Source organism: Micromys minutus (assembly GCF_963924665.1).
Source record: "Micromys minutus genome assembly, chromosome: 14".
Lineage (NCBI taxonomy): Eukaryota > Metazoa > Chordata > Mammalia > Rodentia > Muridae > Micromys > Micromys minutus.
Window position 1 is genome coordinate 25,259,667 of NC_137983.1, and position 15,711 is coordinate 25,275,377.

General features: G+C 40.1%; 1 protein-coding gene across 1 annotated transcript in view; it reads left to right on the forward strand.

Annotated features, from left to right (window-relative positions):
- Nucleotides 1–908: 908 nt before the first annotated feature.
- FAM149A (family with sequence similarity 149 member A) overlaps nt 909–15,711 on the forward strand; it is a gene marked incomplete at its 5' end in the record, with an annotated part of 51,995 nt that continues 37,192 nt past the window's right edge. The window contains one exon of the mRNA XM_080928327.1: nt 909–1,519. Coding sequence (XP_080784453.1) covers nt 909–1,519 — 611 coding nt within the window. The remainder of the gene's footprint in view (nt 1,520–15,711) is intronic.

Genomic DNA, 15,711 nt, shown 5'->3' on the forward strand with positions numbered 1-15,711 from the left:
AACACTCACCTTAACCTGCCGCAGGCATTCGCAGCCACACACTCTACCTTTCCTATATATATTATCAAACTAGGCGTAATGGCGTAACCCCACCTAAGTTATCTTGACATCTTCAGTGATGGATAGAAGTAAGGAAAGTGGACCCCGTTTCAAGCATATTCCTTCAATTCGTCTTCCTGCTCACCCTTCCCCATATCTAACAGCTGATCATGAGCATGGTACATTTCACCTTGTCAAACCGAATGAGTTCCAGAACATTCTGGAACCGATGTGTATACTTGTGGGGATTATGTTCAACGTCCTAGCTCCTGGACTGTCTGAAGCTGTAAGGATGATGGAGAAATTTGAAACTGTTTCTTTAAGGCGGGAGTCAAGGAGGGGAGCTGGTGTTTCTATTGTGGACACAGCCCAGCTAGTCTGGAGTCCAATTAGCAGAGAGCTTAGCAGGGGTTTTGTTTAGCTTAGCAACCGCCTGTGCAGCCCCAGGGGCCAGCCAGAGAATCTCCAGCGAGTTTAGCCCATAATCTGTGCATCAAACACTAGTCTTTTTGAGCTCTGTGCCCCAGGTCCCTTGGGCATCTTACTACACTGTGGGACAGGAGGGATTTCTCTTTGCAGAGGTAACCTGCCTCCCTCTGTTGCCTTTTACAATTTCAGCAATCTGTGGGTCCATTGGAGAGGGTTTGTCAGACCCTTAAGGAGCTAACTGCGGAAACGACAGGTTCCTAGGGGTGGAAAAAGACCTAGAAGCTTGGAAGGAGTGTGCCAGGACCCCAGGGCCCCCTGCTCATCTCCAGGGCCACCTGACCCAGATCACTGCAGGGGGCGGTGGATGGAGCCCTGCAGTCCAGCACCTGGTGTCCTTCACCTCCGGACAACAGTTACAGTAGCCTCTCCAGGATCAAGGCATGAAGGTCGCTGTGTTGGACCTGGGGTCTCTGTTTGCCAAGATCTTCAAGATCTCAACAGCATCCCCGGCGGTCTCCAGCCACCCTGGAGGCTCATCGGTCACAGGATCAGTGAACTCTGGAGCCAGCACATCGCTTAAAGAGGCTGAGACCCTGACATTGATCCCATCTCTGCCTCCAGACACCGAGGCCTCACGGGAACCCTTCACCCCGGGGCACACTCCACTCCCAGCGTCGCACCCCAGGAGCTCGGCAGCCACCCATAGGGTAGAAACAGCGGGGTGTCCCGGGTCTCTTCCCAGCAACTCAGGAGCATCCAAACCACCACCCTTAGCCACCCCCTACAGTGGTTCTGCATGCTCCGGGGCTTCAGTGGCTTTGCCCAGCCCAGGGGCTGTCTGGGCTACCCTGCCTTCTGTCACCATCCCCTTGGGCAAGAACAACAAGGCAGCCTCGAGTCCGTGGAACCCTCACCAGCTGACAGCTCCTCGAGACCCAGAGCCCAGTGTATGGATGGCCCCTGGTCCTGTCCCCAAAACTCTGTTTTTCACCTTGCCGGACATCGGCGAGGAATGGACCTCGGACAGTGACTCCCAGGAAGACCCAGAAGGGTGAGTAACGGTCTGTCCATTTCAACCCTCACCCTCTGCCTGCCATGTATTTATTTCTTCCCAGGTTCACTCGGCCCACTCCCAGGCTTTCTGGTCTTTCCCAACAGAGACTATGGGGAACTTTTCCTTAATATTCTCGGAGTAAACTTCTTGTTGATCAGGGGAGAAGTGGGGAGGGACAGGATTGTATGCCAGGTCTCTGCTACCAGAATCACCGAACCCTAGACGGTGAGCATGATTTTCATGAGTTTTTTTCAAGCACTTTTGTCTGCGACAGAATACACCGGGTGCCCAGGCAACCCACTCTACAGTGTAGCCGCAAGGCTTAAGAAATGGCTGAGCAGCGCTTCCACAGTTTCTGAGGATCGGATCCCAAGAGGAATGGCTTTCCTTTGTGTGACACCTAGCACCTAGTTCATTTACATAGGTATCACCTCATCTGTAACAAAGGAGACCTCTGATGCTTAGGATTACATCTCCCAGAGGTCTTCAGTTGTGCCTAGGGGCCCTGTGTTACTACAGAAACAGGGACTGACTTCACCAGAACAGAATGGGAATTGAAGGCCACTTTCCTCAGCGGATGCACACACACACACACACACACACACACACACACACACACACACACACACACCATACACCTACCCTTTGAAATCAACACATTACCCTTACCAAATATCTCGAGACTCTAGAGTGACAGTGAATTTTATTTTTAACCAGAGCATATTGCTAGCTGTTTTTAAGTGTGTACAAACGTATTCATCCTTTCCGAATGCTCGTAGAGGAAAGCTGTTCACGGTACAAACACAAATGCATAGCTTCACGAAAGTGCCTGGCATCTTTGCCAGTGCTTGGAGTTGCATAATAGTCAAATTAAGCTGTTCACTTAAAATATCATGTTTCAAATTTTGTTTGTCAATCAATCCCCCCCTATAAGAAAAATCAATTGCACTTGGAAAATTGTTCTGATTACCTGAGGAATTGGGCTTTTGCTATTAGTACCTGGTCTTTAACATTTATACAATTAATGTTTCATGAGCAAACAGACAGATCTTCACAGTGACCTTAAACTCTGGGCTCAGCACTTTTATTTAGTAAATAGACATTAAAACGGTCAGAACAGCCAGGAAGAGATGTGGCATTAGCCTGGATCCTTACAATACGAGTCCTATTTTTATTTTCCAAACCCTTACAATGAGTGCTTTTTAAATAATTGTGCATTTGGTGTTATCTGCAGAAGCTAATCTGCATTAGCAAATTCACCCAATATTTCCGAAGAGTGAAAAAAATGAGTTTTTTTCAAAGCAAATGAGTTGCTTTCAGAATTAAAAATGCATTGAAGGTTGGTTTTTTCTCACAAATCTCCCTGATAGTTCGAGCGCCTACACTTTAGAGCTAAAAAGAAAGGTGTTGACAGTGTCAAACATCAGACAATCCTGAATGAATAGGATTTTCCTTTGTAGATACAAAATTGCTTCTTTCTTTCCATCACATCCATTTCTCATTAAAAAGTAGAGACAACAGCCTTGAACACACTCTTTTTCAATGAGATCTTTCTGTTTATTGTAAGCAAGGTTGAATAAAATCAACCTTGGGATAGGAACCCTCCAAAATTGTTATGACTCATTGAATTTTCGACTTAAAAAGGTTAAAAGATGTATTTTTACAAATATCTTTCTTGTATCTTCCATACAAGTAGCTATAGTTCATTGCTTATTTTGGGACTTTCAAGATGAGAAAATAAAGCATTCTTTAAAGTCTCATTAAAAAAAAGTAGAGACAAAGAAAAATAGGCTGAAGTACTGTGTGTGTCTCCTTTATGCTGTTGATGATGTGGATGAAGTAAACATCATCAAAAAATGAATTTAAATATCTCCTTGCCAGCTCACCTGTTGGTTAGTAATTAGTACATTGCTCTTGGCCTGCTTGACTAATATTCAAACTGAACACTTAATTTTCCAGAGCCAACAGACATGGGTAAAGGGACATGGTTGATTTGGAAATGGTGGGGGGGGGGGTGACTAGAGAAAATGTGAACATACATAAAACTGGAAACGCATCCTTGAGAGACACCAATCCTATATTTAGACCATGGAACTCAGTCACAAAAGAGAATCTGAAACCATAGTTTAGATAAATAGGTAACTAGAGAGAAAAAAAAGTGGGAGAGACAGAAAGCAGAGAGAGAAAGAAAATTGGGAGAGAGAGACAGACAGACAGAGAGAGAGAGAGAGAGAGAGAGAGAGAGAGAGAGAGAGAGAGAGAGAGAGAGAAGGTCGACAATAGGTGAATGATAGACTGGCAGATAGGTAGATATACAGATAGATTGATAGAGATAGATGATAGATAGATAGATAGATAGATAGATAGATAGATAGATAGATAGATAGATAGATAGATAGATAGACAGATAGATAGGTAGGTAGGTAGGTAGGTAGGTAGATAGATAGATAGATAGATAGATAGATAGATAGATAGATGGAAGATAGATACATGCTAGTTAAATAAAGGTATGATTGGTAGATTATATATGGGTGGATGACAGGTGTATAGATATAGAGATAGTTATGTGATAGATTAGATAGGTAAATAGATAGATGATAGGTAGATAGATAGATGATAGATGGATAGATAGATAGATAGAGATGGGGCTACATTTGGGTGAAGGTGGAGGAAAAAGTTTTCTTTCTTTGTCTTGTTCTCCTAGACATGTGTTCTAGCACTCTGATGTTTGCCTTCACTTTCCTCTACACTGGAATTTATTTGTCCTGCTTTCCACAAACCCTTTGCTGCCTCATTCTGCAATTCTGGTTCCCTGTAAAGGGCTTATTGATTAGTTGGGCAAATAAAAGAATTCCTAGCAATTGATACAGCACATATGTTAGTATGTAACACAAGAAGTCTATCTTTTCTCCTGGGACCAACCTTTAAAACTGTAAGGAGACAGAATGTTAGTCATTTCCCACCCTCTGTACTGTTCAGCTCTGTTCATTCTCACCCCACAATCATGTGACCCAGTCCCATCTTATGTTCTTTATTCGATTGTACCATGATGCTGATGACAACACATGCCCACAAGGGCATTCAGTAAAAACACATTAAGTAAATAAATAAAAACATTTTCTTCCTCATACGGTTCACTTTCATGAGTTCTTAATTGCAAAAAAAAAAAAAAGAAAAGAAAAGAAAAGAAAAAAGAAAAAAGAAAGAAGAAAGAAGAAAAAGAAAGAAAAGGCTTAATTGTCTTCCTTTGAGAATAAGTGTTCTTGGGCCTTATTTTGTTTGGTTGTCTTGGCATTTTCTCAGAGTAAGTAATGTTTTCTCCTGTGACATGCTGTTCCTTCATGGATGACTCATGAGCTCAGTCTACAAGGGTTAAGTGGCTTTTATGTTCTCTTAGAGATATGACCATGCCTTTCATTAGAAGTCATAGTCCTGGGCTAGAGAAATAGATAAACTAGTAAAGTTCTTGCCACACAAACTCAAGGAGTTCTATCCCCAGGGTTCATGGAAAGTAAGTTAGGAGTAGAACATGTGTTTGTAACTCCGCACTGGGGAGGTGGACACAGAAATGCCTGGACTTTGGTGACCAGCTAGCCAAGATATATCACTGAGCCCTGGGCCAGGTCAGACCCTGTCCTTACAAACAAAGTGACTTTGCTTCACATCAATCAATTCATTTTCTCTCCTGTTAAACTAGGAATAATAATACCCAGTCAAAGATATTGTAGGGGTTAAAAGAGGCAACTATAATATAAAAGCTCCTTGAGCAACACATGTACACACACACAATGTATACATACACATGCGCACACATATACACATGCACACACAAATATATACACATATGTCCACACATGCACACACATACATATACACATGCAAGAACATGCATATATGTGTGCACATGCATTCACATATATACACATATGAATGCCAATACATGAACACATAAAAACTTACATGATTTTCAACATGTAACATTTTCTTAAACATAAAACAATTTTCTTCATACCACATAAGCACTTGCTGGCTTTAACTTTACATTGTTCTTGTCATTTTAATACCTTTGTGACTGAGCTAGTGGCTAGTCTCCTGCTATATCTTTAAAGACCAGGTTTAAGTTCTTTGTAACCGTCTCCTTACATAGCACATGGCTGCATTAAGTATGTAACAATGACCATATGATAAGCAGTCCCGTTACTGAGTTTCATAGTAATTATGATTCACTCAAGTTTTTGGCACACATATTGGAGTCAGATTGATGTTGGTCTAAGTCAATAATTTTACAGTATTTTAAAAAGGAGTCCTTACAGTATCAATAGCTATTCCCGCCACTCAATTAACTTTCTCTTCCATTAAACTGGGAATAATACTCCCCTGTCAAAGATACTGTAGGGGTTAAAAGAGGCAACATATGCTTATAACATCCTTAGCTGGTTATTCTCATGGTTCCCAACATTATTTTTTCTCATCTTCCCACCTGTTGCTGGGCATCCTAGTCTCTGGCCCCCGTTGGCTTGTCTTGCACCCGCCTTTCACTTCTTGACCCCACTAGCATAGAAGCCCTTCATAAACATCCATTACTGATGTTCTAACATGTCCAGTATCCCAAATATAGTAGTTATCATCCGCAGCATCCTTTGTACAGAGCAGAGTAAAGCTCTGATCTACAGTCAAAGTTAATGTGTTGTTTTCCAGATGTGAACCCTCAAACTGTATGTTACAAATACCTGTTCTATATAAGATCTGCGGTGACTTAGATTTTTGGAGTAGAGCAAAACCTGAAAATTGTCAGACTAGGAAAAAGATGAATTATTCAGGAGAGGCTACTAAAGAACATCACATAGACACACTTAAAATGTGCTTCATTAAATGCTGTGTGTGCTTAATTAAACAAGCAAATGAACACAATTAATAATATATTGAAAATATTGGACTCAGCCTATTGATTCTGGAGAAGTCAAAGAGGTTAATGAGAACATCTTATTTTGGTTTTGTTTTTAAAGCTCAATAAAGCCAGGGCAATGATTATATATACTGAACTTAGAAAGAAATGTCTTTTGTAATGAAAAAAAATTATCACCAAGCCTTTCTCAACTTGTATTTGTTGAGAATAACTAGAGCTAAATAACATATCTTTGCTGATGAATATATATGTATATAGACACATATATACAAATGTACATATATATATAGAGAGAGATTCTTCCTAGAATTATTGTCTTCTTAAATTTGTAACTGTAACTATTGGAAATATTTTCAAACAATGTAGAACTTCTACACAGTGTTACTGTGAGGAACCACTCCCATAGTTTATTCCAGACATCTAATATTAGTGACTGTATTTCAGGCATGCTCACTAGGTGTATTAAATTACAACAGCCATCCATGTGTTGTCTTAAAGAGCCATCCATCTATCTGAGGACTTCTTACAATCCAGTGAAGGAAAAAGTCTGCACTGAATAAGTCACTTCCTACAGATGAACACAATCATTTCATTGCTCAGTCTATGCCTTAAAACAAAACAGAGAGAGAGAGAGCTATAATTCGCTATATTAAGTAAACGCTAAAGAAATAGATGACGGATCCCCAAGAAAAGGTTTGCCTCTGTCAGATATTTGCTGTGCTTACCAGTGTTGACATTTTTGTAAGCATGATGATTGACACGAACACCCCTCAAATATACACTGTGCAAACATTTGAAATGGCAGTTAGAGTTCTATTGCTCACCAGTTACCACATGCTATAGGGCTGCTTTATGTATGTTCTCAGGAGCTGCCAAGTACACAAGGGAGTGATTTATTCCCATTTACAGATGAGGAGCTTATCTGGGGCTCAGAAAGTATTAAAAAATCTATTTCCATATAACTGATAAAAAAGATTTAATTTTAGATGCTCATGCATGCAGAAACCCTCTCCCCACAACTCCCCCCCCCTCTCTCTCTCTCTCACACACACACACACACACACACCAAAACAACAACAATGAAGTATTTTTACATGGATTATTATTTCAGGTGGAAAAGACTCTACTTATTTGTACTTAAGAAATGTGTAATCATTTTCCTGGAACAAACTGATTTTAGTGAGGAAAAAGTCCTGGAAAGCAAAAAGTCACTATAGCAATCTAAAAGTGACTTCTCAAAATAATGTTGTTATTAGTGTCAACAAAGGCATACATAAGTCTAATTTTGTCCATGTTGAAGAGCAGAGCAAATGTTCTGCCCTTGTATAGTCACATGTTCTTAAATATAAAAAATTCATTTTAGAGATCTACTCCTGGTTCATTATATAGTAACATTTCTTTCTTTAGATTATGTACATACAGCATGTAAATGCTCATTGTACTACTATAACTCACAGAGTTAGCAAACACTTTTTCTAGGGGAAAGGGGGAGAAGCAATTAGATACAGCACAGGCTGGGGAAAGGCTGTCTTGTGTCCTTGCGCTTTCTCAATTAGAGGCTTCACTTAAGGAGGCAGCAGCGTTGCAATCAAATATTGACAAACTGTATCCTGCCAGGCACTGATAAGCATTCCTATGGAGAATATTTCTTTAACCTAATATTTAAATTGGGGGAGGGTCATTTTTGACCGTCGATTTCTGGAATAAATGAAACAGTTCTGAAGATCTAAAGAAGAATATTGTTAAAGTTTCAAATATGTATTACCTAGTGATTTTAAAAGCAAATAACTTTACTACTTTATAATTATTTTTAACAGAACATGTCTAAATTACATGGAAAGAAATGAGGGTGTAAGGAATAAACACTGAATAATGACTAAGTTCTGGTGAATAGAAGTATACATCATGGACACTGTGGCCGCTACTTCTTCTGGGCAGATTGGGTTAAAATAAAGTGTATGCTGTTGCCATTCCATCCCCAGCAGTTGTTTTTCTGAGTTCTCTTCTGGCTTCATTTAATTTCCACTTTGGTCCTTTTGCCTTTGTCTTAACCAAGTAATGGAATTCAACCTTAGGCTTGAATAATTTACCTCCTTTACATGTCTGAGAAGTAGACTCACATACCCCCCTAGACTTAATATTGTTAAGTTTCCTGTTAACTGTGCTAACCAATACAGATCTAGCTCAGTGACCTTCACAAGACCTTGATCTTCTGGCTGGCACCATGTCTGTAACTGCCCTGCCTACTTAGGAGATATAAATAGTTAGTGTTTGTTTTTCCTTCCTACTTTCATTAAATGCTGATTTAATGCTTTCCTGTTGAATGTAAAATTTTCTGATCCGATACCCATAGCAGAAAGAAAGATGTCCTGAAAGAGTTTAAAATACAAACCTATTGGTAAAAAAACTACAAAATGGACTCAGAGCATGAGCTACTTCATGAGACTGTTCTCAGCTGTTCTTTTTTTCCAATGCTTTGGCAGCTGCCATGAATGTATGCATACCTTTCTGGGCCTCTTGTGACTACTGTCCTCACAGGGGAGAGCAGCTCAACCATGTCTTTAACACAGGGCCGTGAACACTAACTTTTCTGCAGCTGGTGGGGGAAACCTTGGAAACATGAGGGAGACTGTCAGCTGGCCAGAGAAGGGATGCTCTACCCTAGGTTTCACATAAAAGGCAGACAAAGAATTACTAGAAACCCTCTTAGGGGAGCTGTTGTCAGGTGGAAATGAGACAGCCGCACAAGGGACTTAACACAGCACTGTTGTAATATATGGCTTTAATATACACCAGGTAATAACCATTAATAGTATAGTTATTAGTTGAAGGCAACTTTGAGAGGCATATTAGCTGCTTTTCTCACTGCTTTTATAGACTTTCTGACAGAATCAACTTAGGAGAGGGAAGCCCAGACCAAGGTCAGACTATAGCCCTCAGTGACCTACAAAGTAGCCTACATCTGTTGGCTGTGCCAGAGTTCCAAACACTCCCCCAGCCTCCCAAAATAGAACCATGACCTGGGGACCAAGAGCTCAAACACAAGGGTCTGGGGGTGCGGGGCAAATCATACTCTAACCAGAGCAGATTTGAGGGCTTAGAATAACTGGATGCTCAGACATAAAGACCAAGAATTAATATGGGATAAAGAGACCAAAGAAGTAACATAAAAGACTTGCTATATTCTTATATATAAAGGATTGCTGGGCTGGTAAAACATTTCAGCCCACACAATGCCCAGTTACTGCCAAGCCTGACAACTTGATACTGATCCCCAGATCTGCAAGGTAACCTCTGGCTTCCCCACCCCTGCCCTAACAAATGAACAAATAGATATGATTTTTAGTTTTAAAGTTTAAAGGATTCATTCACTGAGTTCTATAAACACCATATTTTCAACGGGACAAGGTGATGGTCCATTCCTCAGCTCCCTGGAAGGCTGAAAAATGATGTCACAAAAATTCCAACCATGACATTTCTTGGGCATTCTTGCCCTTGGGAATCTGTACTTTGGTTTTTTTAGCAGTCCTATTCTAGTAGTTTCCACAAAGCACAAGTTGTTCACTGCTAACACCTTGCCCATCTAGTATATATCGAACATGATTCAGGGGAGCTGGGGAAAGCGTTTTCCGTACAGCCGTCAGGATGACGTGACCCATTTCATTTTATCACATCTCCTCAGCTGTTTACTCAGTAGGTGGACAGACAGAGTTAACCCACTGCATCAGCTCCTCTGCAGCCTAGGGGCGGGATGGTGGCTGTGTCTTGACTATGCTAACATGTTTAATTCCAAAAACATCCTAGATACAACAGCATCATTGAAACAAGGGACTGGGGTTCCCCCCAAAACAAAACAAAGCAAAAATCCATTGAGATTACAGAAGATATCTGTAACTCAAGCGGTTACCAAACACTTGAAAGCAACCATCAAAATGTAACTTCCGAGGTGAAGTCAGTCTCGGCAATGTCACTGGTGGAGAACAGGCTCCAAGTTCCTAGCAGCTTTCAATAAGTTTTCTCTCCCTTTCGGTACCTATCTGAAGATTCATGAGCAATTGTTAGCATAATCACATCTGGCAAATCTTTAATCTCCACAGAAAGATTAGGGCTTGTAAGTAACAAGGGCACTAGATAGTCTATTCCCTTACATAAATCACAGATAAAGTTACTTCTGCTTTTGGGGGTGGAGGGCAGGTCACGCCTTATGACTGATATTGGCATAAAGATCTGTGATTAGAGATGACTCACAGGTAAGAAGAAATCATACACTGCAGCAGTCATTTTAGAAATTTCTGTCTTTTAAAGAGTTTAAATGTTACAAAAAAGCAAAACAAACCCAGAATTTTATGTGGAATCCCTTCAGCAGCTTACTATACTTATAGTTTAAAAGAAAAAAAAATCAGACTTTTATCTTTATCATGGTTAAGAGTTAATCTCTATTCAATAGAAACACGCCTGCCATGTTCCAGAGCTCCTGATGTTTTGTGACTTTCAAAATCAATATCAAATTCAATGTCTTCTTTTTATGTGACTTATCTCAGTTGGTAATGGAGTTACCCCCCTTTGAGTCTAGCACTGTACATGCGTTGTGCTACAAACACACTTTGAATCCACATGCTTACTGTCCTTGATGAAAATGCTAGATGCTTTAAATGCAAGGGGAAACTTGACTTTTTCTATGACTAATTAATGAGTTATTCTTGCATTTAATCACTAAGAAGAGACTGCATCATTAGCAAAGATTCCTTTGGAAGATGAGTGGGCGTCCACATCACACACTGTACTATGTTTCCGACAAAACTTCCCCTGTTCTACTTCCAGTCTCCAAAGATGAGGCTGTTTCAGCTGTGAGCAACTGCTAAAGCTCAGAAACTTTAAGCACACTCAGGAGTTAAGGAGAGCTGGAAATGAGCCTGCTGGCCTGGCTCTGAAACCCTGGTTGGCCCAGATCCTCTCACTTGCTGATTGGATTAAGGAGAGTCCTGGGGTAGCCAGGGCTCAGCTCAAACTGCTTTCAGAAATAAATGTAAGAATCCCCTGTGAGTAGAAGCTGCAAGCAACTACTCAGTGCTGTTTACTATGGATATTGCTTACTTACAAGGAAGTAGAAATGTTCGTGTGTCGGGGGCTGAAACTTTCGTATTTAAAAAGAGCTAGTGTGGGTTTTAGAATGTCAGAGCAGGTTAGACTTGAAGGCATTAGTGCAAGCCACATGATATATATATATAATGTCTCTACTCTATGAGAAGATGCAAAATTTCTTAATATATAAGCACCAATAACATACACCAAAAATATATAAGGATGTAGTATTTAATAAATTTACTGCTAAAGTTTCCTCTACAGATACAAGAAAAAAAAATGTTTGTGTTTTCTGTCCACCAGACCCTGGCAATCAAATCAGATGGAAGGAGAGAGGAATTTTAAAACATAGGGTGACATGATTTTTAAAACCATGAAGCGCATTTGTCCCACAGTCAAGACTATGTTTTAGTTTAAACTGTAAACCTAAAATTTGAATATTAAAAAGACTCATGCCAAGAATCAACAGAACTAACAAGAGAATAAATCGGCAATTATAGTGGGAAGTTATGTGCATAGAAGTCTTTGGACTGCTTGGAAAATAATAACAATTTCTTGGGGGAAAATTAACAATTTAATAGTTACTTAGTAAGAAAAATGTATTAAAAGCTCTAGTAATAGCAAACAAGAAAGTTGGTTATTGTCTTTGGAGAAAGAGTGAAGTCAAAAGCAGTTTGTGTATACGAATGTTTGGTCCCTGCAAGGACGGATTGTGGATATTGCTCACAAAGTGGCTGCGTGATCATCTGATGACTCATATATTGAATCCTTGATTCCCAATATTCTGAAGTTTGAAACTGGAGTCAGGAAGTAATTAAGTGTGGACAGGTGCTAGGTTCCTAGTGGGATTTGAGTTCTTAAGAGGAAATGGCGATCTTTCTCCTCTTTCCACGGCACGTAGAGAGGAGCGCATGTGAGCACCCTGGGAGATGGTGAACTTCTGCGAGCTAAGATGTGGACTCTCACAGGAGACCAAGTCACTAGTATTTCAATCTTGGATTTCCAGCCTCCAGAACTGTTGGCAAAGGGTCCTTTTAAGCTATCCTGTCTGTGATATTTTGGTAACACTGCCTTATCTGAGACAATAGCTGTTCTGTTGTTTATAGCATATGTAAACTGAACAAAATAGAAGATGTCATTCTTACTCTCTTATACATGAATGTAATGCACTCTAACCATTTCCAGCCACCCACTACTGTTCTCTCTTATTCATCTTCCTCTTCCTGATAGATCTTTTCTTATTCCCCTGACCTCTTCCCACCCCTTCTACTTTCCTGTCTTAAACATATATTCTCCATATGAAAAAAAAAAAGTCTACAACTTTTCTTTCTGAACGTAACTAATTTTGCTTAATGGTTCTATACCATAGATATAATGGTATCTACACACACACACACACACACACACACACACACACACCTCACCTTTTCTATATGCACTCATCAATAATAATATTTTCAATGTCTCAGAGTTCATTGGATGTCTTTTTAAAACTTAAAACAAACCTGGTTGCCTATGTTACACTCATTCATACTCTGCCAAGTGCAACTGGATTGTAATTATAAGAAGAAAGGTTATATTATGAATCTTTAGAACAATGGTTCTCAGCCTGAGGTTGCATATTAGATATTTTACATTTTGATTCATAACGTTAGCAATTTCAAAGTTATAAAGTAGCAATGAAAATAATTTTATAGGTGAGGGTCACCAGAACGTGAAGAACTGTATTAAAGTGTCACAGCTTTAGTAGCAACTTTTAAGCCAAACTGTGCAGGTCCTGCCACTGAACGTGGGATCTGAAGACCTGAGAGAATTGGGAGAAACACGACCTGAGGCTGTAGACATCTTACTTGAGTTTCAGTGGACTATATACACAGATGTGCTAGCAACTAGCCAGGGAAGGCTGTTTGAGTCCAAAATTCATGATCAGAAAAGCATGTAAATAAAGGTCAGTAAGCAATACTAAATATTAACAGAGCAGTTTTTCCTCCCAGAACCTTTTCAGGATAGACAAATTTAAGCACAATTGTCTGACATGCGCTATAGAGTATATCTGGAAAAGCAGAAAGACAAGTCAGAAGGCCATACCTTCTTTCAGGGTACACTGACCGGCTATGATCTGACATCCAACAAGAATAAACATATTTTATGAATTGAATGTAAATGTCATAGGAGGCACAAAATCACATCTAAGAACAATCCAGGGAACAAAATGTACCTGAGGTGAAAGGCTCCCTGCCTTTTTCCTGGGGTCTCTCTCACAGTTCCCTGAGATATTGTTCTCACCATGCGTCATTTTGACTGTTTTCCAACACATTAGGAAGGGTGAGAGCCACTACTGTACAAGAAAACTTAAAATAATCATTCCTCTAGATAGTTAGAAGTCATTTTACTAACAGGACAAAATAACTCCTGGCTTAAATCAGGAAGGATTTATAAGTTGCACTATATTAAAATGAAGAAAATCCTTTCATTAATGAAACCTGTTACAGGAAGGTTTTTAACTATCTCATACATGCTTCGTAAAGTCAGCTAGCCCTGCGTCCACAATTAATTGCCAGAAATAAGGTCAGCCAGAATTTCCTTTTGAGCTGAATTAATGTCTGTTTTGATTTAGCCATAATCTCTGTGAAGGACAGAAACCTGATTTGTTACTAGGTAAGGGTTAGAAGCAAAGATCGAGGCATCCTTCATAGCAGGAGCTTATTAATATTTTCACTGGAGTTATCTCAGTACAATATTAAATCTCAGCTTTTTACTAGTTATAAATATATATATTTTAAGTGTATGGATTTTTTTCCGCTGTCTCATTTGGGGTTACTATTGCTGTGATAAAACACTGCCCTGACCCTCAGGATAGTCAACGGGAACCCGGATCACCGAGGAGAGAATGGGGGAGCAAGAAGGTCGAAGAAGGCCAGCAAGTCAAGTGGTCTGATCAAGCTGGCAAATTTTTAATTTTTCACATGCTAGTTTTATACAGGTAGTAGAAGGAAATAAGGCATGGGAAAGTAAGGCACGGGACTAAGAGAACTTTCTGGTTAAAGGATTTCTCACAATACCCATTGTGAAGAATTACTTGAGAAGGGGGACAAACCAGGTGCAGGAGGGAATGAATGTTCTGCCAAGCAGGATCTGTTGTCTGGGTGACCATTCTACTCGGCTAACTACCTGACCAAAGTGAGATCACCTATTTTCTGGGAAAAGGCCTTTACTGTGGGAAACAAACCTAGGCTGAGATCTATGTAAAATGGTGTTACTCAGGCTAAGGAATTTTCTTAATCCTGTCAGCTCCCAGCAAAACACCATGAGCAAAGCAGGTTGGGGAGGAAAGAGTGTATTTCACTCACAGTTTCATGGAATAGCTTGTCATCAAAGGCAGTGAGGGCAGGAACCTGGAGGCAGGAGCTGATGCAGAGGTCATGGAGGGGTGCTGCTTACTGGCTTGCTTCCTGTGGCTTGCTCAGCTGTTTTCTTTTTTTTTTTTCAAGATTTATGTATTTAATCTATGTGAGTACACTGTTTCAGACACACCAGAAGAGGACATAGGATTCCATTACAGATGGTTGTGAGTCAACATGTGGTTGCTGAGAATTGAACTCAGGACCTCTGCTAGAGCAGTTAATGCTCTTAACCAATAAGCCGTCTCTCCAGCCTGCTCACCTGTTGTCTTATAGAACTTAGAACCACCAACCCAAGTATGGCACCGCTCACAAAGGACTGAGTCCTCCCTCATCAATCACTAATTAAGAGTGTGATCTATAGCCTATGGAGGTATTTTCTCAGTTGAGGTTCCATCCTTTCTGATGACTATTTTTTCTCAAGTTGACTGAACTTGCCAACACAATTGGCCCTCTGTCAACTTGACACATAAACACATCCCTGTTAACCTCTTCTTTCTTGTTCTTCCCCAAGACCATCCACTAATACCAACATTACAATATAAACATTCCAAATTTTAAAAGTCTCAGTCTTTAAAAACTATAACCCTTATAAATCCAGTCTCTTAAGAATAGCCAATCGCTTTTAGAATCCACTCTTAAAACTCAACTGTAGGCCCCTGTGTCAAATGAAAAAAAAATTAAGATTTTTATTTTTACTTCAAAAGGGAAGAACCAGGGCACAGTCATAATCAAATTCAATCAAAACCAAACTCCAGAAGTGGAAACAACTCAGTGCCTAATTATCTGGATTTACTCAC